The sequence below is a fragment of the Dreissena polymorpha genome, chromosome 2 (genome assembly GCF_020536995.1).
Source record: "Dreissena polymorpha isolate Duluth1 chromosome 2, UMN_Dpol_1.0, whole genome shotgun sequence".
Classification (NCBI taxonomy): Eukaryota; Metazoa; Mollusca; class Bivalvia; order Myida; family Dreissenidae; genus Dreissena; species Dreissena polymorpha.
Window position 1 is genome coordinate 137,888,199 of NC_068356.1, and position 26,504 is coordinate 137,914,702.

A 26,504-nucleotide genomic window follows, 5' to 3' on the forward strand; every position below is an offset into this window, starting at 1 on the left:
ATATAAAAATAAACAAAGGGCAATATATACCAAGAGGGCCTAAAAGGCCCAAAGTCGCTCACCTGAGATAACAAGATATTGGGACAAATCTTCTGACCAAGTTTCACGAAGATTGGAAAATAAATGTGGCCTCTAGAGTGTTAACAAGGTTTTACTATAGCCATATAAGGAAAAATGCCCCGCCCCCTTGCAGCCATGTTTTTCAACCAACCGGCATCATTTTTGAACTCGTCCAAGATATTATCGGGATGAATTTTCTGACCAAGTTTCATGAAGATCGGACAGTAAATGAGGCCTCTAGAGTGTTAACAAGATTTTACTATAGCCATATAAGGAAAAATGTCCCGCCCCTTGGAAGCCATTTTTTCAAGCAAACATAATTATTTTCAAACTAATTCCAGATATCATTGAGACCAATCTTCTGACCAAATTTCATGAAGATTGGGTAATAAATGTGGCCTCTAGAGTGTTAACAATGTTTTACTATAGCCATATATAGCCGTATAAGGAAAAATGCCCCGCCCCTTGTGGCCATGTTTTTTAAGCAACCAAAACCATTTTCGAACTCATCCAAGATATCATTAGCACAAATCTTCTGACCAAGTTTCATGATGATCGGAAAACAAATGTGACCTCTAGAGTGTTAACAAGGTTTTACTATAGCCATATAAGAAAAATAGCCCCGCCCCGGTGGTGGTCATGTTTTTCAACCAACCGGCATCATTTTTGAACTCGTCCAAGATATTATTGGGATGAATCTTCTGACCGAGTTTCATGAAGATCGGACTATAAATGTGGCCTCTAGAGTGTTAACAAGATTTTACTATAGCCATATATAGCCATATAAGGAAAAATGCCCCGCCCCTTGGCAGTCATGTTTTTCAAGCAAAGGTTACCATTTTTGAACTCATCCAAGATATCAGTGGGACAAATCTTCTGAGCAAGTTTCATGAAGATCAGAAAATAAATGTGGCCTCTAGAGTGTTAACAAGGTTTTACTATAGCCATATAAGGAAAAATGCCCCACCCCCTGGCGGCCATGTTTTTCAACCAACTGGCATCACTTTCGAACTCGTCCAAGATATTATTGGGATAAATCTTCTGACCAAGTTTTTTGAAGATCAGACAATAAATGTGGCCTTTAGAGTGTTAACAAGATTTTACTATAGCCATATATAGCCATATAAGGAAAAATGCCCCGCCCCTTGGCAGCCATGTTTTTCAAGCAAACGTAACCATTTTCGAACTCATCCAAGATATCATTGAAAAAAATCTTTTGACTAAATTTCATGAAGATTGGACAATAAAGGTAAAGGTAAAGGTCTTTTTTATTATAGTTTCACCCCTATTGAAAGGGCCAGCCAGTTTGGCTTATGAGACACGTTTGCGTGTATACCATGTACCTCCCAACTCCTATCACTATGCCAGGCGCCAGGCGGATAGAAGTCGGTAACCATTAATGTTTAACGCTCGCGGCTCACGAGCCGGCCATATCGGAACAAGTCCCGTGACAAGCATCCATCCTTCGACAAACGCTCCCCATGGGGCTCGAACCTTCGACCTCCCGATCCCGAGGCGGACGCCTTATCCACTAGGCCACGGCGATCGGCCTCTAGAGAGTTAACAAGGAAAATGTTGACGCCGCACAACGCACAACGGACGACTGACAAAAGCGATCACAAAAGCTCACCATGAGCACGTTATAAGTTGTGCACTGCACTTTCCCGCAATACGATTGTCAATTATAATCCTAGTAGTTTTCAAGTAATTTTACGGACAAGAGATCAAACAGCCGGCCGACGATGGCTAGACCGACAATCTGAAACTAGTCTTCCCCTGACAACGGCGTTGTGCTGGGTAATAAAACGGAACGATCCCAATACAAAACATTGAAGGAATGCAAGTCCGTTTAATCTCGTGCTGCGCAAATTACTTTAGCCTCGTGTATTGCATCGTGTCATTGACAGTCAAATGATGTGTGACCTTTATGCATTTGGTAATTTTCAAAAACGATGTTTCCGATTAGATATTTCCCTTATATAGATCATTCTATATAGAAACTGGTATCACCGTTTGACTTTTTTGTCGAGCGTCTGTATGGGACCATTCCCACAGTGCTAACAATTTGTAGATGAATTAATCGAATAAATCACAGCGGGGGAGCAATTACAAAATATGGATTATTGATAATCGTATTCAGTACTTAATCAATGTTCTATTGTGCTGTTATTTTTACGGATATTGCATCAATTATTTCCCTTAGAGCATGCTAAAAGTGGAATTCTCAATCAACGTGACCGTGAGCTGCACTCGTTTGCACCATTTACTCGAACGAAAATGATAATGTTCATATAATCAATATTAGTAATAGCGCAATTATAACAAAATGTTTCACATTTGCAAGTACAGTATTGTCAAACTTTCATCTTAAAACATTATGAAGTCAACCAAATTTAGATACACGTATTTAACAAGTCCAATTTTCACACATCGCCACACTGGCGTTATATTTTACTTATGAAATAAGCATTTTGCTTGAACTGATGCGGATTGTGTTCCTTTCAAGGGTTCTCACATGAAAACAATGGATATAGTTATATATTACGTTAAATATACTTTTAATAGAACCACGCTCTGAGAAAAAGGGGTTTAATGCATGTGCGTAATGTGTCGTCCCAGATTAGCCTGTGCAGTCCGCCACTTTCGGCCTAAACTTGATTTTTGCTAACAAGAGAATTTCTTTAAACGTAAAATATAAAAGCGGAAAAAGTCGTCCCTGATTAGCATGTGCGGACTACACAGGCTAATATGGGACGACACTACGCACATGCATTAAACCCCCTTTACACGGATCGCGGCCCTTGAGTATATTTCAGCTCTTTCTTTTAAATAACTAACACATATTTCATTAAGATTCGAATACATTATTCTAAATCGCCTTCCGCTTCTGATTGTTGTGAACGGCAGTAAGTTGTGCAAATGTGTTCTTTGAATTCCTTCAAAGGGATATAGGCACATCACGCAATAAATCACGCGTCAGTTTGTCTTTTTTCTGTTCGCGTTTTGTGACTAGTCCTAGCAATATAAGACATTGATCAAATGTAAACTTTATTAAAATATATGAAACTGAATGTTAAAATATGGTAAGGTTTTTGAGGTCTTTTCTCTTCTGTTTGTGAGACTCAATGGCAGACTCGGAAGGCTTTAACTTGTTTAGGTACGCTTCTAAAGAAGAAATCTTGGTTCTTATTTTTATTGCAATATTCTTGTTCTTGAAAATAAATAGAAAAACAATATAAATTGTGTTCATTTGCGAAGACATTTAAGCCATGGAAACCCGGGTCTAATGCATGTGCGTAAAGTATCATCCAAGACTTGCATGTATTTGCCGCAACGGCTAATCAAGGACTGATGGAATATTTAGATTAAAGTATGACTCCTCTAAACGGAAATTTATTCTATGCGGAAATGTTGTCCCTGATAAGCGTGTGTGAACTGTGCGATATTACGCGCATGATTTAAGCCTGGTTTTCCCAAGACGCTATTCATATACTGAAATTTCAATCAATGTTTGCGTCAAGGTTGATTCACAATCTTGAATATTATTGTTGATGCACCATAGACACCACATTTAATATAAAACTAATTAAGTGCTAACAGGAATGTCTCGTTCTTAGACGGCCATCTTTTCATTGTAATACCTATGTTTTATTTATTAATTTGTATTTTATGATAATTTCTATTTTAGCCTCATTAATGTCAAGCAAAAAACCTTCACAGAACTGATCAATTGTTTGAAATATAAGGAAATAAACATACATACATTTAGAAATATGTTAAGCGATTAATATATAATTATGTAAATGTATGAATAGAACATTAAATAGTAGTAATTTAACAGCATTTATCAGTAAAAAACTAATTCCTTACTACTAAAAATCGTACATTCTTAATTACATTTTAACTTAAAATAAATAACATTTTTCTTGATCTTGTTTTTATAACTCTAACACTGAATAAAAACTGTTCCTGACCTGTTTTCGTTTCTGTTCAGTGATTGTTTCAACTTTACAAGCTCCTTTTCCACTGTCTTCATTTCCTCGCTTGTTTTCAGAAGCTGAAAATTATCAGTTAATAAAATAATATAGGCCTGAGCCAATATTAATTTACAAATATCTCACCTCCTACAAAAATGACCTCATCTGATTGGCTTAGAGCGGTCAAGTGCCCGTTGTGTATTTTCCATACATCCCGAGTAATTTCCATACACCCGGAGTAATCGAGTAGTCGGTATGGTATGAAATTACTGAGGGTGTATATCCCATACACCAATACACCATCAGTTACTAACAGTGTAACTAATAGTACATATGATGTTACATCGTGTTAATTATACACCGAAACCAACATATTTCTTATTTCCATTTGTTCATGCAAAAAAGTGTAATCAAACTAGGTATATTTCTTCATTTCCAGACAGGGAATAAACAAAAAACTAGCTTCCTGAGCAAAGGAATTTATAGCTTAACATATATTAAAACTCTAAGCGTAACGAGGCCTATAATATTGAAAATTCTTTAAATAGAGTTTCCAAAGTAATTATGAAATGATTAAATGATGAAGACCAACAGTTTTAAGGTTGAAAAAAAAAATCAATACAAAGTGATATAGCAAGTTGAAAGAAAATAAATCCATGCTTCTGATAATACCTATTTTGTAAACATTGACCTTGAATTGGAACTTTGACCTTGTGGCATGATGATCACTATCAGAGTGAATTATTAATCAGTCCATTCTGGGCTAAGTTATGATCCAGGTAAAAATGTTAACAAAAAATTGACTAAGTTTGCCAACTGAACTTGACTTTTGACCTTAAAACTAGCGACCTAGTTCTTGCGCGCGACACTCAGTTTTATCTACTGATAATTAAATGTAAGTTATATGAAAATGAACCTCTGTTGTTTAAATTTGACTTTTCACCTTGAATTATGACCTTTTCCTTATTCTATTCATTATCACTTATGTTAAGTTAATTATAACAAGAGATGTGTTTGTCAGAAACACAATGCCCCCTACTGCGCCACTTTGAAATAATTTTTTTGTTGACCTTTGACCTTGAAGGATGACCTTGACCTGAACTTCCACCCCTTAAATGTGCAGCTTTATGAGATGCACATGCATGCAAAATATCAAGTTGCTATCTTCAATATTGCAAAAGTTATGGCCAACGTTAATGTTTTTTTTCGGACGGACGGACTGACATACTGACGGACAGTTCAACTGCTATATGCCACCCTACCGGGGGCATAAAAACACTTCCATTCTGAAAAAAGTAATGCTCCAGAAATTAAATAAATTTGACTTTGACCTTGAGCCTAGGGAAATGCGCACGACATTCTGTCCCATAATGCTGATCACTTATGGTAAGTTATATGAAAATCCATTCATGCTGAACAAAGAAATGCTGCGGACATATATTTCTGGCAGCTCGTCGGCCAACATAGGTGTCCCCATAATACGGCGGTTTTTCAAACAGACCAATAAAGAAAAATAAATAAAGAAAAAATAAAGATTTAAGGGGCATTGCTGCAATTTAAGTGATTTTTGCTAAAAACATTAAGAGCTGTGTTCTGTGAAAATGGGTTTTAATGCCTATGCGTAAAGTGTCATCTCAGATTAGCCTGTTCAGTCCGCACAGGCTAATCAGGGACAGCATTTTCAGCCTTAATTAGATTTTTGCTAAGAATAGGCACACAAATACAACACGAGAATTGAAATAACAACATGGGGTCAGTGCCGTGTTTTGAAGAAAATACACAACATGCAATTTCTCAGAAAAAAATAAAAATATTCTTATTGTGTTACTTATTAGAGTCACTGATAAAATGTGAACCTGGCTGATTGAATCTGCCTTATTGTCAGCAGTTTGTAAGCTTTAGTACAGTTATTTATGTTGAATGAAAACAAATCAATAAATTACATTTCATACTTTTTTAGATATCGTCTTGTTTAATAAACTATATAGGACCGGTACATTTAAAATAAATCTAACTAAATCTGCCTCACATTTAAAATGTTACATAATTCTTAATATCAAAAGTATATGATATTCATGAGGTATACGTTAAAAATTTTACATGTTCACTCCATCCAATTTCAAATAGATGAATATCTGTATATTGAGATTTTTGTCTGATTTCGCTTTGAGGTCTATCTCAGATATACTTCGGTGTAGCCGGCCGTCTTTGTTTGACTTTAAATGACCTTCACATTGATTTTCATGTACAAGCTCACTCAGCTTGCCCGTTAAAACACATCGTAATAAAGCAATTACTTATAACCAATGATATCTAATAGTATAAGTCAGATTTCTAGTTCCCATCAACAAAGTCTTCAGCATATTGAATCACACCAATGTATATTAAATAAGCAACGGTTTAACAAGGTCTTAAATATAAGCGTCGCGGTTTTTATATAAACACAAGTTCCAAACACATGCTCAATAAATATTATATCTCGCTTCATAACCACAATACCTGTTGAAGAGGCAAGAATGTCTACTTATGTTGACTGTTTCTCAATAGATTATGAATTTAAATTCAATTTATTATATTTCAGAATATAAAAGGAATCCAAATATCTTCCAATTAAATGGCGATCGCAAAATTATTTATCTTCCTCCACTTACGGGGATCGAACCCGTGAATTCGCAGTCAATAGGATGAGACCACTATCCACTACGCCATGTTTCTTCAATTAGCATGACCATAACAAGTTTATGTATCTACCTTGAGTCACTGACTCACCTTTCTTTCCTCCAAGCCGTTTATTGATGAACTCAAACACATCCGGCCTACTCTCCAACTTGTGATACTGCTGCTCAAGTTTCCGCACCATCTTCCTGTCCTTCCTGTCTTGTTGCTTCATGGCATCGAATATATCTCGGTCACCTGCCAGTTCCTTCAGAGCCATAATTCTGTCCAGAGACTTACCTGTACAAAAATCATCCCAGACCGAATATAATTGAACCGCGTTGTGGGAAAACGGGACTAAATGCATGTGCATAAAAAGTCGTTCCAAATAAGCGTGAGTCCGCTTAGGCTAATCAAGGACGACACTTTCTGCTGAAATGTTTTTTTCGTTGATAAAGGAAGTGTCTTCTTAGCGAAAATCCAGTTACAAAGGAAAGTGTTTTCCCTGATTAGTCAGTACAAACTCTACAAGCAAATGTAAGACTACAATTTACAAACATGCATTTAGCCCCGTTTTCCCAGAGCAAGGCTCATTGTTCAGTCTGCACATGCTAAACAAGGTCGACACATTCATCCTAAACTGGATTTCCGATTAGAAGACTTCCTTTAAACAAAAATTCAATAAAAGTTGAAAGCGTGGTACCTGATGAGAATTTGCGGATTGCACACGATACTCTGGGACGACACTGTACGTACATGCATTAAGTCCAGTTTTCACAGAGCAAGACTCATTTGATTTACTTCATTGCTCAACATCTTATAACGAGAGCGCCGATGGCTTTAAAAGCATAGGTGCAAGATACAGGGAAGAATGGCGTCACGTGGTATAATGTAGTTCGATATCGCCATCCGCGAATTTCTCAAATCAATAATTTCAAACAATTACCGACTATTTAAATAGATAATCTTTCCATTTACATCAGTGTTTGAAACGCTTATGAAAAATAATTACCCAAGCCTTTCAAAATTTAAGCACGGACAGATCTGTATCGATTCTTTTCTCTATTCTTTTCACAAATGAAAATAGACGCTACCCTATTCGTCTGCGTCAAGAATTTGTCGTAAAACTTGTGGTAAGCGTTAGATGCAGACGTGCACAACAGATTGAGTTCTGAATACAGATTTCTGAATGCAGATTTTTATAGAAACTCCTCACAGCAATTACTTCCCTTGCTTCGCCCGGTCAGTAACTTCTAGTATAAGGGAGGCCACTGCGTAGGAGATTGAGATTTATATTGCAGATAGAATTGTTTTACGAACGAAATTTGTTTTAGGTTATAAGAAGATTTTTTGACATAAAACGGTCTTAGAAAAATTCACTAAAAATGGTGTCAGCAATATTCTTGGAAGAAAACGTTAGAAAAACGTTTCAAAAAAAAAATTGTAAGAATGACCATATACTAAATCAAATAGATATTTCGTCTGATTTTTGATCAGGTAAGGCTTCATAAAGGGCAACCGATGGATGTGGATTTTCGAAATGTGGTATATACCATAAGCATAGGTGCGTAAACGCACCTATGCTAAAAAATTGAATTATACCAACCTGGGGCAGCAGTTGAATGGGTACTGGTTCTACCCGGCCCTCGCCCCTACAACCAAGCCCCTTTCCCGGCACATAACCCATCTTCTGTAGCAGACGACTGCCTATACCCTGTGAAAGACATTTAAAGTATCAGTTAAATTCAAATATGCTTCTCAACGATGTGTGCAGCAGACGGCAGCCAATTCCCTGCGAAAGATTAGTAAGATATATGTTAAATACAAATATTATATGTCAAGCACAGGGTAAACAAGATTTAATGCATGCGCGAAAAGTGTCATCCCAGATAAGCCTGTGCAGTCTGCAAAGTTTAATCATGGACAACTCTTTCCACTTAAAAAAAAATCATTCAAAGGAAGTCTCCTCTAAGTGAAAATCGAGTTTAGCCTGAAAGTGTCGTCCCTGATAAGCCTGTGCAGACTGCCCTGGCTAATATGACCCAACACTTTATGCATATGCACTAAGCCCAGCAATGGCTTATTTCAAGTGATTCTCAACTTCAGCATTTGTAGAATTATTCTCAAAATTGTGTCTGTCGCTACTTTCCGTTAATCAAAGATTTTTTTAAATCAAAATCAATTTCTTACTTTCAAGGGCATATTACTGGGCAAGGAATGTGTAACAGACGCAAAAAAATGTCTTTCACTTCAGCATAGAATAAACAATATACTATGTTACGTTGTTTATACTATGTTGAAGTGCAAGACGTAAAGTTCAAAGGCTTTTCCTCTTTAAAGATAATTGCCCAATACTCAATATAATGTCTTGTGCTTGTTAATGAACAACGTATCTATAAAGCATCATATTGATTAGCAGAAAACACAAAAAGCATATGCTGTGTGACAGACAAACTGACCCACCAACCGACCGACCAAAAAGGTGATTATACGAGTATATCCAACACAATTTAGTGTAATAAAAAAATGAACACGTATTAATTGCTTTAACTTACATTGAACTTAACGGCTACAAGGGCTAAAAAAGAATAATTACCAAAACATATGGTGTTCTTGCCAAAGTAATTATGTTTCATTTACACCAATGGCGATTTAACAAAATTTAAGTACTCTGAACACAGGCCAATATAATTAAAAATACATAAAAATATATACCCTGTGGTCATTTTACTCCTGACCCCAACAAACTATTGAAGGGATTGTGTTTATTTGATCTTTGTTCTTATCTGACAAAACTCGGCTTGATGCATGAGTGTAAAGTGTTGTCACAGATCAGCCTGTGCAGTCTGCACAGGCTAATCAAGGACAACACATTTGGCTTTTAAATATTTTTTGTTTGAAGAAATCCTTTTGAGCGCAAATCCAGTATAACTGGAAAGTGTTGTCCTTGTTTAGCCTGTGCAGACTGCAAAGGCTTATCTGTGACGTCACTTTACACACATGCTTTAAGCCAAGTTTTCCACGAGCACAGTTCAATTGTCAACCTTTAAGCTATCCCAACATACCTTAGTGTGCTCCTCCCACCTTCCAAGATCACCCAGTCCGTGACTCGATAGTTTCCATAGGAACACAGGAAGTGCATCATCATCGTCACTCTCCTCCCGATCAATGGGCAGAACCTCTGTGATGTCATCGTCAACGTCATCATCTGTGCCTTCCTTACAGAAGGACGATTGTTCATCAGAGATGTCTGGCAACAAGCAACAGTATGTTAGGTATGTATTTATTGCTTTTCAGTGGTTTATAAAGAAAGACCTGTGATGAAAACACAATTAGTGTCTGTTTGAAATTATGTAAAATAACAGTAACAAGAGCACCCCCTAGCGGGTGCAGACCGCTCATCTATTTTAGCTCACCTGTCACAAAGTGACATGGTGAGCTTATGTGACCGTGTGATGTTCGGCGTCCGTTGTGCGTGCGTGTGTGCATCCGTCAACAATTTGTTTGTGTAGACAGTAGAGGTCACAGTTTTCATCCAATCTTTATGAAATTTGGTCAGAATGTTTATCTTGATAAAATCTGGGTTGGGATTGTATTTGGGTCATATGGGGTATAAAACTAGGTCACTAGGTCAAATAATAGAAAAACCTTGTGTAGACAATAGAGGTTATAGTTTTAATCTGATCTGTTTGTCATTCATTGTGTGTCCCAAAACTTTAACCTTGGTTAAAGTTTTGCAATAACTTTTGCATTATTGAAGATAGCAACTTGATATTTGGCATACATGTGTAACTAACAATCTCATGGAACTGCACATTTTGAGTGGTGAAAGGTCAAGGTCAAATATATGGCTTCAAAGCGGCGCAACAGGGGACATTGTGTTTTTGACAAACACATCTCTTGTTAATCTTGAAAAACAAACCTAGATGTCACAGTTTTCATCACGTCTTAATGAATTTTTGTCAGAATGTATAAATTAATGAAATCTGGCTTGGGATTGTATATAGGTCTGATAGAATTTAAGTTGAAGTAGCAAGGTTAGTCAGGTGAGCGATTCAAGGCCATCTTGGCCCTCTTGTTTATTTATATTTATGTATTTATTTTTTTTTTTGGGGGGGGGGGTCTAGGGTGGGATGGTTGAACGGTCTTTCAAAAATATTTGTGTTTTAAAACCGTTTTTCAAACAATTTTTTGGGGGGAGAGGGAGGGGGTGAGAGGGGGTATACTTTGAGGGTGTGGACAATTATTCGATGATGTTTCAAAAATAAAAAGAGGAAAAACAACAACTTATTTTGGGGCTTACAAGGGTGGGGCGTGGGGGATGGTTTGGGTAAAGTATATTGTGGTATGTCAGGTAAGTGTTGTTTCTTCAAAGTATCAATAAAATCTGATCATAAATAAAGAAGTTATGGCAATTTTAGCAAAATTTAATAATTTGACCTTTAGAGTCAAGGTCATTTATAGATCAAGGTCAAATTCAACTTGCCAGGTACAGTACCCTCATGATAGTATGAAAGTATTTGAAGTTTGAAAGCAATAGCCTTGATACTGTATAAGTAAAGTGGATCTAAACACAAAATTTAATCAAATATTCAAAGTTACCAAGTCAAAGAAGGGCCTTAAATCCGTCAAAATGACAACCAGAGTTATGCAACTTGTCCTGTACAGTCCCCTTATGATAGTTAGCGAGTGTTCCATGTCTGAAAGTTTGATACTTTAGGAATAAAGTGGACCTAAAGACAAAACTTAACCAAATTTTCAATTTTCTAAGTATAAAAAGGGAACATAATTCTATCAAAATGCCAGCCAGAGTTATCTTACTTTGCCTGCCCAGTCCCCTCATGATAGTTAGTAAGTGTACCAAGTTTGAATGCAATATATTTGATACTTAATGAGAAAAATGGACCTAAACACAAAACTTAATCGGACGCCGACGCCGACGCCGACGCCAAAGTGATGACAATAGCTCATTTTTTTTTTTCAAAAAATTGATGTGCTAAAAATTATCAATTCTGTTTTAATGACGTCTTTTTGGACCTCATGATGGCATTATTTTAGTCAAATTCACAAATCGAACGCTTCTTACAGTGTAAATTAATGGTGGAAAAGCATTAAATAAAAAGAAAATGTGCTGATATAAGTAATACTAGATTTGTATTTTCCCTTTTGCTCCACTGAACATATTATTTTTCTGCGATCACTAAATAAAATTAATAATCTACCAAAACAAACAAATACCCATCTATATTTCTTAACTCTTTAATTTCCTGTTATTTTAAAGTATACATAATACATCAATTAAGAAGTTTTATCAATCTGTATAACCAACTCTGAAAAAAGGTTAACATAATTTCAGCATGCAGATACAGTAATGATGAATAGTCGTATTATCAGAGAATCAGTGTTGGAATGGTATCAAGTTGACAATTCATTTCCTAGCATATTGTATAGGTTACAATACACTAAATGATCGCTTCATGTAGGACTGTACTCTCTAAAAAAATATCATAGTTGACAGGAAGGCATGTTTTACCCTTATTACCATTATTCGGGTGTTATCTTGCGGAGATAATGGTAGGGCATGAATAGGTGTTCACTACTGAATCCCTGAAATATGATACACTTGAAGACTATAGTAAACCATTGCACTAGAAAAGGTTACATTCCACTAAGAAACGGCCGAAAAAAAAAGTTGCAAAAACAGTCGATTTTGATTTGTGTCAAGTTCTTTCTTGCATTGTACATGACATATCTTTCTTATTGCATAAATCGATTCCGCTTAGAATGGCCTTTAAGAAAAGGTATGGTTATGGGGGTCTCTATGTGCAAAATGTTGCATTTATTTTCGCTCAAAGTTGTCGCTTTTACATTGAATTATATAGGGAAACTATTTAGTGTATTATGACCTATACGTATTTACTGTTTTGCTGATTGATAATTTTTCAGCAAAAAATAGGAAAAATATAAATCATAATAGTTATACACATATTAAATATTGTCACTCTTTAAAGTGTTTGTGTCACTTTAACCACCTGTATGCCATATAGGAATGTGTTTGCAAAACATTTTTATTAAATAACAAAACACTGTTCTAAAACAAATTCAGTCTAAGAATACACAATTACCTGGTAATGGAATCACACCTCCCCAGGGTAGGGGCACTGGGTCATCTTGGTAACTATCGAATGTTACCGTGACCCCTGTGTCGTGAGGGTAAATGACCGTGGCCTTGTACCAAAGGTCATCGTGGAACCTTGCCAAACACTTGCTCTCTAGCTTCAATTCACTAACAATAAAAAAAATAAGCCGTGCTCTGAGAAAACTGGGCTTAATGCATACGCCCAAGTAGTCGACGCAGATTAGCCAGTGCAGTTACCACAGCTTATCAGGACCGATACTTTCAGCCTGAACGGAATTTTAGCTAAGAAGACACTTCCTTAAAACGAAAAATGGGGCTTGATGCATTTGCAAAATGTGTTGTCCCAGATTAGCATGTGCAGTCCGCACAGGCTAATCAGGGACGACACTTTTTCAGCCTGAAGTAGATTTTTGCTAAGAAGATACTTTCTTGAAACGAACAATACCATAAAAGCAGAAAGTGTCGTCCCTGATAAGCCTATGCATAATGCACAGGCTAATTTGGGACGACACTTTACGCACATGCATTAAACCCCCTTTTCACAGAGCACGACCCAATTATGTAAAGTTTCATGGTCACAGTTGTAAAAAATGTTTGTTATTCAGTATCATAAAGAGGCCTTTACTAAGCATCATATTAACAAAGAAGAAAGTCCTGCTTATTATATACATTGAAAATGTGTTCGGCATGTGTATACAAGATGATTAAATGATGTTTTAGCACAAACGGAACGCATCAAATGCTACTGTCTATACAGTCTATGTGCGAAAATGATACGATTGTGGTTGGAATCATGGTAAATGTTTCAATTTGTTAGATGAGTTTGACCATCAAGCTCTATTGGACGTTCAAATATTTTGTGTCGAGTTTTGTTGACTTTTGGGAAGCATATGTAAATATTCTCGTAGAAGAGATTTGCCGGATCATGTGACTTTGTGGAGTCCCCAATTTAAACTTTAAATTTTAATGGATGTAAACACGATGGTAAGTGGTGCTTTATTTCAAACACTTTTTAAAACAATTTTTCTTAAGAAATTCAACTAGTGCATAAAATACAGATTTTTATGCTGCTTATGGCAATGTGAAATACATCAGAATTACTTTATTTAATACGCCTGTGTTCTTGTTCAAAATTCGATTTGTACTACACGGTTATGCTTCACGCAAAGTAAAATTTTGTCACTGATTTCAGACGTATTCAAGGATTTATTCTTATACGGTATAACACTTTGGAACATAGGCACAAACTGCACGAAAAACTGTCTTTTAATCACTACAGAATTTTGCAAATGTATTTAAATAACTTGCGATATTTGCAAAAATAAAGTTTTTAATGGTGTGATTAGATTCTGTCCAGCCCTTGTGTAAACCACTGAAAACCCCGTTGATTCTGCACCCTGTCAATACTCAGCGGAGAGGAAACTCAAATCTCATCTCCTGAATTTACGTAAAACGTTCAGCATGTTTCTGATACTGGGCCCTTTAAATGATGGGGCCAATAATTATGTATGTCCTGATAATTTCTCAAATGATTCATGTTATCTATTTTTTCTGTGATTTTACATTATTAATACGCCAATATGCATTGTACATTTACATACAAACATCGCTGGAATACTAAGAAAACACAGTACAAGCACTCATGTTACTATAAAGAAAGTCAAATCTATACAAATATAATACAAAAAGACCATATTTTGGGTTCTATATCAACATACCTGTGGTCGTGATCTACATATTGGGTTCTATAATATCAACATACCTGTGGTCGTGGTCTACATATTGGGTTCTATATCAACATACCTGTGGTCTTGGTCTACATATTGGGTTCTATATCAACATTCCTGTGAACGTGGTCTACATATTGGGTTCTATATCAACATACCTGTGGTCGTGGTCTACATATTGGGTTCTATATCAACATACCTGTGGTCGTAGTCTACATATTCTTTCAGCTCCTCAAGAGTCACTGCATAGCCGTGACTGAACCTGAAAAGACATTGACATTGTCCATAAAGAAGGAATTATGTATTATAGGTATGTGTGGTAAGTGGCATACCTGGAGACTATACATGTAAGATCCTTGTTCTGGCAAACTTAGGCTTAATGCATGTGCCTTTGGTTTCATATCAGATAAGCCTATGCCGTCCGCACAGACTTATCAGGGACACTTGATGGAATTTTGCATTCAAAGAAGGTCTCTTCTAAACAAACATCCAGTTTAGGCAGAAAGTGTCGTCCCTGATAAGCATAAGCAGACTGCACAGGCTTATGAAATAACACTTTACGCATGTGCATTAAGCCCCATTTTACCAAAACAAAGCACAAATTATGATAATTGGGTTACCTGACAAGTGGCACATCTGAAGACTGTCTAAGTAAACATTGTTCAAAAGAGTTAGGATAAAAATGTTTCTAGAAGTAAATTTGCTAAGCACCATAATGATACAGTTAAACTTTATGGTAAGACAATTTTCTTAAATATCCTGGGCCCGTATTCACCTACCAATTCTTAGACTTAAGAATAAAGAATAGATTTAGAACCAAGAAATATGTGTTCAGTGTTTGAATATATACAGGCCTCCACTAGTGATTATGTCATTAACAAAATGTTCTATATGAAGAATAATATAAATAGAGATGTTTACTGCAGAGTTGGATTCAAAATTTAAAAAAAAATCTTGAATATTCTAATTTAAAGAATTTTCTTTATTCTTAGACTTAAGTCTAAGAATTGGTTGGTGAATACGGGCCCTGTTCTTTTCAATAATTGACCTGCCCTTCATAATATAGGCATATCTTGGAGTAAAATTTATTTTGTATTTACAAAAATTCACGCTTCTACATCGCTCACTAAAAACTGATTGTTAACTTAACTTTTGAAAGCCTTACTAATCATGGTAGGTGTATTTTTTCGGCGTAAGCTGTATTAAGCCAGCTTTTCACCCTGACTTGACCTTTGTAAGTGTCCAATAATATTCAAATAAAATTTCCCGCGGCGAGGTACGAATGAATACACTTCATTTATTCCATTGGCTGATTTGAGTATAACACCAGAACATTGGAAACATATCCGCGTCTTTGTAACACTGTTTTACTGCATGAAACAATTTTATCTCTAATGAAAAGGCTCAATAGATAGAACAGTTTTACAATAAATTTTCGACATAAATACAGTTTGTGCGTTCACCTTTTATTTTCAGAGAATTACCAGCGCAAAAGCGTTTATACTAAAGGCTATATTCTCATATTTAGTACTTACTTGCATTGCATTTCAACCCGCGAGGTTTCGGGTCAATTCGCGGGTATTGTGTGAAAGTCAGAGTTTATATACAGTTCATCACCGGAGTTCGCAGAAGGGGTTGCGATCTTTTCATTGAAGGAAAATATTGGAATCTATGCTATTTTTGTCTGATGGAATAAATAGTTCGTTTAGTCGCTTTGTCGATATATCAATATTTTAGGCACAGCTGTTGCCTTGGTCGTGTACAGTTGGCGTAAACAAGCCGTCGTTTCAGCAGCAGAATTGTTACCTAACTTTAATGCATTGCATTCCAATCCGCAAGGTATCAAGGTCAGTTTGCGGTCAGTTGCAGAAATCTTTATATAAACGCCGTCTCGTAAACTTTGTGCACTTGAAGTCTGTTTTGATCAGAAAGATACTAAATAAAGATATTCGGCGATATTATTGTGGTATGTCAATCATCGATTGTTAATATGTTTTCAACATTTGCATGATAAGGACCAATTTTGATAAAATTATTTAGAAATATGTATCCATTTAGACCAGTTTATTAAGCATGAGCACAATAATTCACTATACTATAATTATGCAATTAAATAAGATTTGAGTAATGCCGGCTGACCTATATGCACTCGTTTATTTTCATGTTTCTTGTGTTTTTCTATTCTGTAAATATAGATATCTGAGTAATAATATCACATAAAGCAAAATAAGCCACGAAATCTGGCGCAACACCCCGTAATTGATTTGCTTGTGATGGAGCTAAGAACTGCGCAGAAAAAAGGCATCCGCTACTTTTTATCTCATAGAGATAACTTTTGATCGTTCATAAACATCGACCACAATCAACGCCGTATATCTTTTTTAAAGATATTTCTTGTTTATTCCATCGTGGCAACAGAAAATATCTAAAATCAATATAAGCTATCGAGATAAAAATCAATAAAAAAGAGACAATGGTTTGTTCTTAACCCTTTTCCACTTAGAAGCAAAGTGATAATGGCTATGTGCAAATGTGTGGCAGTGCTCAGCAAATGTGGGGCTGATAAAGGCTTATGGAAAGGGGAACACTGCTCCTCAAGAAAGGTTGTGTTTACCTTTTACCACTTCGATACGTATTTTGACCAGTTTGGAGTCCTTAAGAAACTCTAATTGAGTTACAGAACTGTTTCAATAGATTCAATGTGTAAAGGTCATTTCGAACCCTTAGATACTGATGAGAAAGTAACAACATAAAACTTGAACAGCATGCCGGTTACTTGCAGGCTATTCTAGTTCAATGCTGGTTGCATATATCCATTTTTTCTTGCCTTCTGATCGAGAAAGGGTTAATGCCGTTCACTGTAGCTCGATTACCTTGAAATCCTCGGGGTTATATATACTTTCGTGAGTCTGTTCACTGGGAAGGACCATTACTCCATGTCATTGGAATGATGCTTAGAATACTCCTTGATTTGGGGATCAAACCTGAGACCTTTCCTTAAAGTTGTTGTGTATAATGTTCACCTTTTGGACCCAATTTCAGTTTCAAAATTGTATAAACCAAAAGCAATTCTCACTATTTGGTAAAAAGAAATAAGTTTCAACAGCAATATTAGTTATTTTCAAAGTTTAGTTAAGCACTGAATAACATGCACTTTTTTAATCCCAAAAGAATCATTTTCAAAGGATAAGAAATATGTGTTATTTTTATCAAAGTGGAACCTGGAGCATAACGAGTCTTGTTTTTCAATCATCTTACACGAAATGTCTCATGATTCCAGGTGGGGTACTTTCCATTTGCATCACAGGTGGTTAGCGTGTGGCCATGATGTAAATTAGTGAAAACATCATTTTGAATGATAAATAATCATATTATAACGAAAAATTAACTTTTATGAAAAAAAATCACTATCAAATATATGTATATATAACGTTATATATATATTTGATAGTGAATTTTTTTTTCATAAGAGTTAATTTTTCGTTATAATATGATTATTTATCATTCAAAATGAGGTTTTCACTAAATAATATCATAGCCACACGCTAACCACCTGTGAATACAACCAAACCAGGGAGGTTATTATACATTTTTATTTGTGAGCGAAGCTTTTTATTATTTTAACCTATAACTGTCTATGTGGATAGCTCCAGTCAAATTTAGCAGACGATAAATGCCAGCAGACGACAGCCTTCAATTATGTAAACAACAGGTTTAAGAGCTTGTGGGACATATTGGCCAGTCTAGTGTTTAAAACAGCTTGTGCGATGACATTGGTTAGTTTATCATTGAAATCTGTACATATTGGCTGCTTTCAGGGAAAACTGGGCTTAATGCTGCATTAAAAGTCTGTCATGTGGGTAAAATTGTTTCTCAATAATTTTAAGAAAATAGATAAAGCATTAGATACACATATCACAACATGTACATGATTATAGGCTTGTTATTCTTTAGCAAGGCAACCACAATTCTAAAGATGGTTGCCAGTGCAGCGACCAATTGTGAAAAAGACACATTGTTGTTATTTTGTCTAAGTTATCTCTATAACATAAATATGAGGATTAACAGTCACACACATCTCGACTTGTGCTTTAAGACACACTCTTTATAAATGTGCTTGGGTTGTGTTCATTTCAAACTTGCGATATAAAAAGCTATAACATAAGTTTGAAAACTGAGTTGCTTCTAAGATTATGCAATAGCGAACAAATTCAGTGCCTTCAGCGCTTTGATTAATCCCGTAATCCTTTGGTTACCGTTGGGAATTCCCTATACAGTAATGCGCTGGACCGTGATATTCCGACCCGCATGGTCAATAAATTTATACTCACAATATGCTTGATAATTTTAATTGTAAAAAAGATAACCTTGAATCTTATTCAAACGGGTATTTAATCTATTTCAATACATTAAATATGGGCTGTCAGTTGTAGTGGCAGCCATTGTGTGAATACGTTTTTTGTCACTGTGACCTTGACCTTTGACCTAGTGACCTGAAAATAAATAGGGGTCATCTGCCAGTCATGATCAATGTACCTATGAAGTTTGATGATCCTAGACCTATGAGTATGCTTGAGACATCATCCGGAAACAATTTTACTGTGTCGAGTCGCCGTGACCTTGATCTTTGACCTAGTGACATGAAAGTCAATATGTGTCATGTGCGAGTCATGATCAATCTACCTATACATTTTCATGATCCTAGGCGTAAGCGTTCTTGAGTTATCATCCGGAAACCATTTTACTGTTTCGGAACACCGTGACCTTGACCTTTGACCTAGTAACCTGAAAATCAATAGGGGTCATCTGCGAGTCATGATCAATGCACCTATGTAGTTTCATGATCCTATGCGTATGTGTTCTTGAGTTATCATCCGGAACCATTTTACTGTTTCGGGTCACCGTGACATTGACCTTTGATCTAATGACCTCAAAATCAACAGGGGTCATTCGCCAGTCATGGTCAATATACCTATGAAGTTTCATGATCATATGCGTAAGCGTTTGTGAGTTATCATCCGGTAACCATTTTACTATTTCGGGTCACCGTGACCTTGACCTTTGACCTACTGACCTCAAAATCTATAGAGTTTATCTGCGAGTCATGGTCAATGTACCTATGAAGTTTCATGATCCTAGGCGTAAGCGTTCTTGAGTTATTATCCGGAAACCATTTTACTATTTCGGGTCACCGTGACCTTGACCTTTGACCTAGTGATTTCAAAATCAATGGGGGTCATCTGCAAGTCATGATCAATGTTCCTATGAAGTTTCATGTTCCTAGGCCTAAGCGTTCTTGAGTTATCATCCGGAAACCATCTGGTGGATGGACATACGGACATACATACGGACATACGGACCGACATGTGCAAAACAATATACCCCCTCTTCTTCGAAGGGGGGCATAAATATTCGAAACTTCTTTGTAAAATATTTGTACTTCGACGTACAAATATATACTTCGAAGTGTATTTCATTTTGTACGTGAAATACATATTGTACGTCAAAGTACATTTCTCTTGTCACACAGGAGGTCTTGTTGACTTTCGACCCAAATGGTACGCCATACACATTTCGTAAGCCTGTCAGGGATGTTTCAATTAATGAAGAAAATCATGTTTTGATGTAAGTTTATTGAAGAAATGTACAGAAAATATCTTAAATAAGCAATGGCGATATTTTTCTCAGCCACGTAATTGTTGATAGTTTGATATCGCAAAATGAGAGTGAAAGTAGAACTGTCAAAAATGACAACCTGTCAATGTGTTGTTTTTGCTGGCACGAGAGGGCGATTACACTCAATGTGTTCACATTTTTGACGATGCTGGAATAGCGTCGTTTAAGGTTTGATAACCAGTAAAAATATTCTTCACAATGGGGACCTATGTAAAAGACCGAGCCAGTCCGATTGAGATAACTCGATTTTTCAGTTACTTCCCTTGGCATTCGCCACTGCGTAGGAGATTGCTCGTTGATTTTCATTGATAACATTCTCCTAGCAGAGTTGTCGTTCGTATTGATAAAGGTAAATATTAATAGAACAGCATATCCTCGGGAAAAGATTCAATAAGTGCATCAGAACGTTAATTTAAAATTAGTAATTTTACATCCATTTTATTTTTATGGACCAATGAAACAACTATATATTTTCTCTATTTTGTTTGATATTTGTTCTCGATTTGGTAAATAAATTGCGAATAAAAACATGTAATATTAACTTTTTACGTGATCACAAAACTAAAGAATGCGAACAATTTCGAATCTGCAAATTGTAAACGCTGCACTGCTATGATATATATAGATATAACAACATTTCTCTGCGTAATTGTCCGTCCCGCTAGCGCAGTGGTAAGGACGTTACCTTTTTCACCTTCACGACACCGGTTCGATTCCCGCTCCCGGCGCAATGTTATATTTTGTCTGTTTTGTGGTCACCATTCCGGACAGGTGTTTTTTTCCGAATAATCTCATCCCTCCCCCGCAGCATTTGACCATATATAAAATTAAAAAGTATTTCAGTACAAAACAAATGCTGGAAGCTATCATTCAAAATTCGTCCCAACTGTCGTCAATCTAATCTTATTAAGTAGGAGGGCTGGACACACTCCGGGTCCCAACATTATGCAGCCTCAGCGCGGAGGTAACTCATTACCTTGGAAAAACACAAATACACAGACTGGGTGCAGCCTAGGCGCGTATAGACTCAAACAAGGCAACAAACTCAAGTGCGGACACAATCATTTAAAATTTATATATTGAATACGATATTCTAACAGAAATTACACAACCACCTAAGTGTACATACCATGTTTTATATTTCGGTTCGATTGTTAGATTTCAGCATATACATGTATAAGGTCATTTCGCTATTAGTTAACTTATCCATATGTTCGTGGGCGAACTCGGATAGTCAAGTGCTCATACGATTGAGCTCACATGGTCCGGCTATGTGCTCATACCTACTTTCGAGAATCATCATGAAGGTATTGCCATACTAAATGAACAAGAATGTGACCCGCCTCCCAGTTTCGCTCAATGGGTCAAGTTACCCACGGGTACTACTTCCCCGTACCCCTAAACTTTTTTTCGTACCCAAAATGTTTCGTACGCAAATTTTTTTCGTACCAAATTTTTTTTCGTACCCAAAATTTTCGTACCCAAATTTTTTATCGTACCCAAATGTTCGTATCAACATACACAATTGTGGTGATATAGATAGACTTAAATTGATGTTTTATATCCATCCTCTTCAAAAGCATCGTCACACCAGTACCGTCAGTACTTTGATTTACCATAGGCTTTGCCAATGACCTCTATAGTATGGGTGGCTTTGTTATAATGTATTGCTATCGTGTAACTGCATGATTGTGTAAATGATTACAATACACAAAGCATAAAGAATGATATAAATATACTGGATGAGCTTATAGAGAATACTAGGTTAGCGTTGAATACAGAGAAGTTTATGTTGCGAGGCTTAGAACTCCGGGAGCGCGAGCCTTGGCGAGCGCTTTCGGTGTTCGAGCCGAGCCACATAAACTTCTCTGTATTCAACGCTAATTCTAGTATTCTATTTATCCCATTTGATTTTTTTCAACGTGACATTTAACATAAATAGATCTAATAACCTTAACAATAATTTTAATTCAGTCTTAAAAGCGCTTAAAATCGAATCGAATGTAACCATGCGTAGTGATATAAATATACGCAAAATAGTCTTAAAAAAATCTTACACAAACTGTTAAACAAGTAATAATATCACCATATGCCTCGATTTAATTTTACGCAGTATGCGAATTGTAACACATTACGACCGCGAAAATATTTGCCTTTACTATAATTTATTTTATTTTCGACAGAAAATGATCAAAATCCAATATGGCGGTGATTGCTCCTTAAAAAATTATGTCGATGTCAACATACATGTACACCATCGACGACCTTGACAATTTCAACGAGTAAACAGACAATTGCAGCGACTGACACTTTATTTGACTTAATATACAGGGCAATACGTTTTCCGACTTCGGACGACGAATTTAAGGACGCGCAGAGCGTGTTTTTATATAATGTTATGGGTATGCCGTGTGTGATCCGATGCATCAATGGCGCCCATGTTAAAATCATTTCCTCGAGAACAGGGCACGACAACAGTACAAACAAAAACCAAAACACATTAGAACTAGTATCTTACCTTTAATTATCCTTTAAAATCCATCTAATAATTCATTTAACTCAATAATTGACGATTTTGCATCTAGGGTCTTTAATAATTATTTTAGCATGTAGTTAAATAAAGACCCTTATGCCTTCCTATCACTATATTCAAATGAGTTTACGAACTCAATAAACTTTCTTCTTCGTCACACGCTACGCCATGTACTCCATGTACATTACTGCTGTTAAAATGAACCGGAGCAGTTTATCAAATAATAGCCGTTGGTAAACTCGGTTGCATTTGCAGATTTCTGCATACAAACATAATTATGTTTAAACTTGCACAATGTTTTATTTGTCTATGGTAAATGCCCTTATTGTACACGAAAATAATTTAATATATAAATACACAAAGAATGGAAAACATTCCATTACACAACAGATACATGAGTGGATAATACCCGTGTACAAAATGGGACGTTCCGAATGCCAGTGTGGTTTTATTTTTACCATCTTATACTTTACACAGCTAGAGCTCTAAGCCTAACGTGAATTAAATCGGAAAGCAAATATTGCAGATTATTTATGAATTGTGCGATATTTGTATGGCTTGTTGTTCATTCTTAAATGTCAAAAGTATATGCATGGATTATAAACAATGCACATTAGACTCTTCACGAAATAAGGTAAATGTGATTAATTTACAATTCAAATATGTCGATATATAGTACATGTACACGTGAAATAAGTTGCGTTTATAATAAATCGTCAAATTTTTTTGGGGGAAAATGACGCAATAAGTATGTCATTTTATGACGACATCAATCAGCTGATTCATAATACGGATGGCGAAAAATTATGTCATATGACTAGATTTAAAGGTTGAAGGTCTCATAATTTTGAAGCTAAAGTTTTCTCGACTTTATTTCTTATGAAAAATCAATCAGTGGTAAAGTAAAAAGTAGTCCGTGCACGCGACAGGTATATCCCACAAGGTTGAATACAGGCTAGTATATTCCATAACGTGTTATACCGTCAATGTCACGTTGAAAATGGGATAAATAATAATCTGATAATTATAGCCAGGTCAATTAAGTACATAACATACAATTTTCTGTCCTGATTTCATGAAGACTTGAGATATTTATGCACATAGAGTATCAAGATATGGGTTGATCCACAAATGAAAAGTATTTTAGATCTGTGTTTTGTGCAGGTTCTTTTACCATGACAGTGAAAGTTAAATTTTCATTTGAAAAGCATGTAATTTTTTTCTGAAGTATTTCATTTAACCATTGAATAAAATTAACTGTTCTGCATATAATTTGCCATTTTGATAGGTGTTTGTTAGGTGATCAACAGGAGATGACCAGGGTGCCAGAGAAAAGGGATATACATGTGAAATCTGGTCAGGGCTTCATATAAAAGTGGTTAAATGGTATACATTTTATATCTAGCCAGTGCTCAAGATAAAATGTGTACATTTCAGAAAATTTTACCATTTAAATATGTTTAAATACCGCTTGACTAAGGCTCTTTATTCATCTAGAATGAACACTTGTACTATATCTTTTTAACAATAAAAATAATGTTTAATGTACAATTTTAAAATACCAATGTGTACAGATACTACTTAACATATATTTGACTGTATTGAATGTAGGAACTAGCTAAAATATCCATTAGAAAAAAAATATCAGGGGGTGAAATATTCATTGCCTGAAGCTCTGACGCTGGAGCTGTGTTCTTTAAATACACTGATTTAAAAAGTAAAACAATACAATGATACAACAGAGGGAAAATCATCCTCTCAAAACAACATGATACATAATTATGTATAATATTTTTGGATCTGAATCTGGATTGGTACACAGCAGGACCTTAAGGTATGCGCGCTGCGGGAGAGAGATGGGAGTGACTTACCTTTTGGATTTAATTTAATCACTGAAATTCATCACTGAAGTATCAGTATGATCTCAATCGATATAGATGTACACGATTGTATCAAGCAACATAATTAAATAATTATCAGTATAAAGTACTGTCATGATTTCAGTATCATTGAAATGATTTCAGTCAAGTTTATCATTCATATACATTACTTTTGTAAATATTATCAATATAAGTATACTAGATGCAAACATATTTGAAATAATACAATTTGACATAATGTATATAATGTAACTACACATCCAAGCAGTCCATCAAACCATTGCAACAGAGCCACTTGGTGTGCCAATGCACCAGCAGACAAGTCAAATGCCTTCTGACTTATTGCATTTTACTATTTATAAAATCTACATTAGTTACAGATACCATTACATGTTTACATTTGTATGTGTCTGAAAATATGTATAATCTTTAATGACATCATCTGACCATGCATGTCCTAGATTTCAAAATAAAGGCCCTGGTCTGACACATTGGTAACATTAACGTTAAACTGTTACCAGTCTTCTATAATTAATTTTTATTGAACTATGTAATGAAATCTAAATCGGGCACTGATTTATCTTGTTTTAAATTTAACTATTTATTGTCAGAAAACAGCTTTTAAGCAAACAGCTTTCAAGCGACTGCAGGCTGATCTAGATCCAAACTGGCCACAATCGCCTTAATTTTACTGTGACACAGTTCATTTGACTTTAAAATGATATCAAATACTAAAATAGAACGAAGAAATAATACAAACCAGTAATTTGAATAAAGACTTTGTAATCAATGTTTTCAGGACAGCTTGGTGATCTGCAAATCCATTGTGATATGTTGATATCGGGTATCATAGTCATTCAATAAGTCGTAAAATGCTCGAATACAATTTCCAAAGCAATATGTGACTTAAATTGATAACTTAAAATACCAGTTTTTCCGTGTCAAGCTGTCAAGTCTTAAGATCCAGAAAGTCCTGCATTCACATCGAATATATCCTTCGAATTAAATCCATTGTTGACATTAGCGGAGATTTAGTTAATAAATAACTCATATATCCTAAATGACCGTTTCTAAATAGCCAAACAAGCCAAGGTATGCTGTAAGAAAATTTTGACGGGAGATTGAACGTTCTCCCATTGTTGTATGTTCAGACACGAACGACAACTCTGCTGGAGAATGTTATCAATGCTAATCAGCGAGGTATGCCGATTAGAAAAACTGCTCTATCTCAATCGGACCGGCTCGGTCTTTTACATAGCTCGCCATTGTGAAGAATTTTCACATGGTATGATAACTTAGACTCGCTGCTAAAAGCAGCATCGTCAATAAGTAGTCTGGGTTGAAGTTATATACTTTACAAACATCATGTTATATGTGTTATCAGTTTATACGTCTACATCAGGTCCCCAACAAATTGAACGCCGTGTTTGAACCATTGCTTTAAGAAATACACTGTTGTCTCCGAATGTTGTGTCTGGGTAAGGGCCCAGCAAACATTTTAAATCGGTCCGATATCGGCCCGATATTTATTTCAATATCGGCCCGACATCCGTAATTACATCGGCCCGACAACGGGAGTGCAACACGGCGCAATGTTGGCCCGACATCGGTTTGTATATCGGCCTGACATCGGTAATTACATCGGCCCGAGATCGGGAGTGCAACACGGCTCGATGTTGGCCCGACATTGGTATGTATATCGGCCCGAGATCGGGAGTGCAACACGGCTCGATGTTGGCCCGACATTGGTATGTATATCGGCGATACCTTCTTGAGCCGACATACTTTTAACCATTCCTCAGTCCCTGTCTAGCCTCAATTGTTTTTAATTGTTGTTGGTAGTGTTAAGGGCAACAG

General features: G+C 36.0%; 1 protein-coding gene across 1 annotated transcript; it reads right to left on the reverse strand.

The window, feature by feature from the left end:
• Window positions 1-3,097: 3,097 nt before the first annotated feature.
• Window positions 3,098-26,430, reverse strand: LOC127870118 (zinc finger CCCH-type with G patch domain-containing protein-like). The gene is made up of 8 exons (XM_052412774.1): window positions 26,288-26,430; window positions 14,758-14,820; window positions 12,818-12,978; window positions 9,758-9,942; window positions 8,295-8,415; window positions 6,799-6,992; window positions 4,025-4,117; window positions 3,098-3,271 (listed from the first exon to the last, which is right to left on the reverse strand). Exons 1-8 carry the CDS (start codon window positions 26,428-26,430, stop codon window positions 3,134-3,136), a joined length of 1,098 nt encoding a protein of 365 aa, XP_052268734.1. The 3' UTR covers window positions 3,098-3,133.
• Window positions 26,431-26,504: the final 74 nt, after the last annotated feature.

Excerpts from the sequence above, each read along its gene's own strand:
- LOC127870118 (XM_052412774.1), bottom strand. The coding sequence starts at position 26,430 with ATGTCGGCTCAAGAAGGTATCGCCGATATACATACCAATGTCGGGCCA. Across the intron at positions 12,979-14,757 it reads TATGTAGACTACGACCACAG|TGAATTGAAGCTAGAGAGCA; the intron begins GTATGTTGATAT and ends TTTTATTGTTAG. Across the intron at positions 4,118-6,798 it reads GAGGAAAGAAAGGTGAGTCA|CTTCTGAAAACAAGCGAGGA; the intron begins GTGACTCAAGGT and ends GATAATTTTCAG.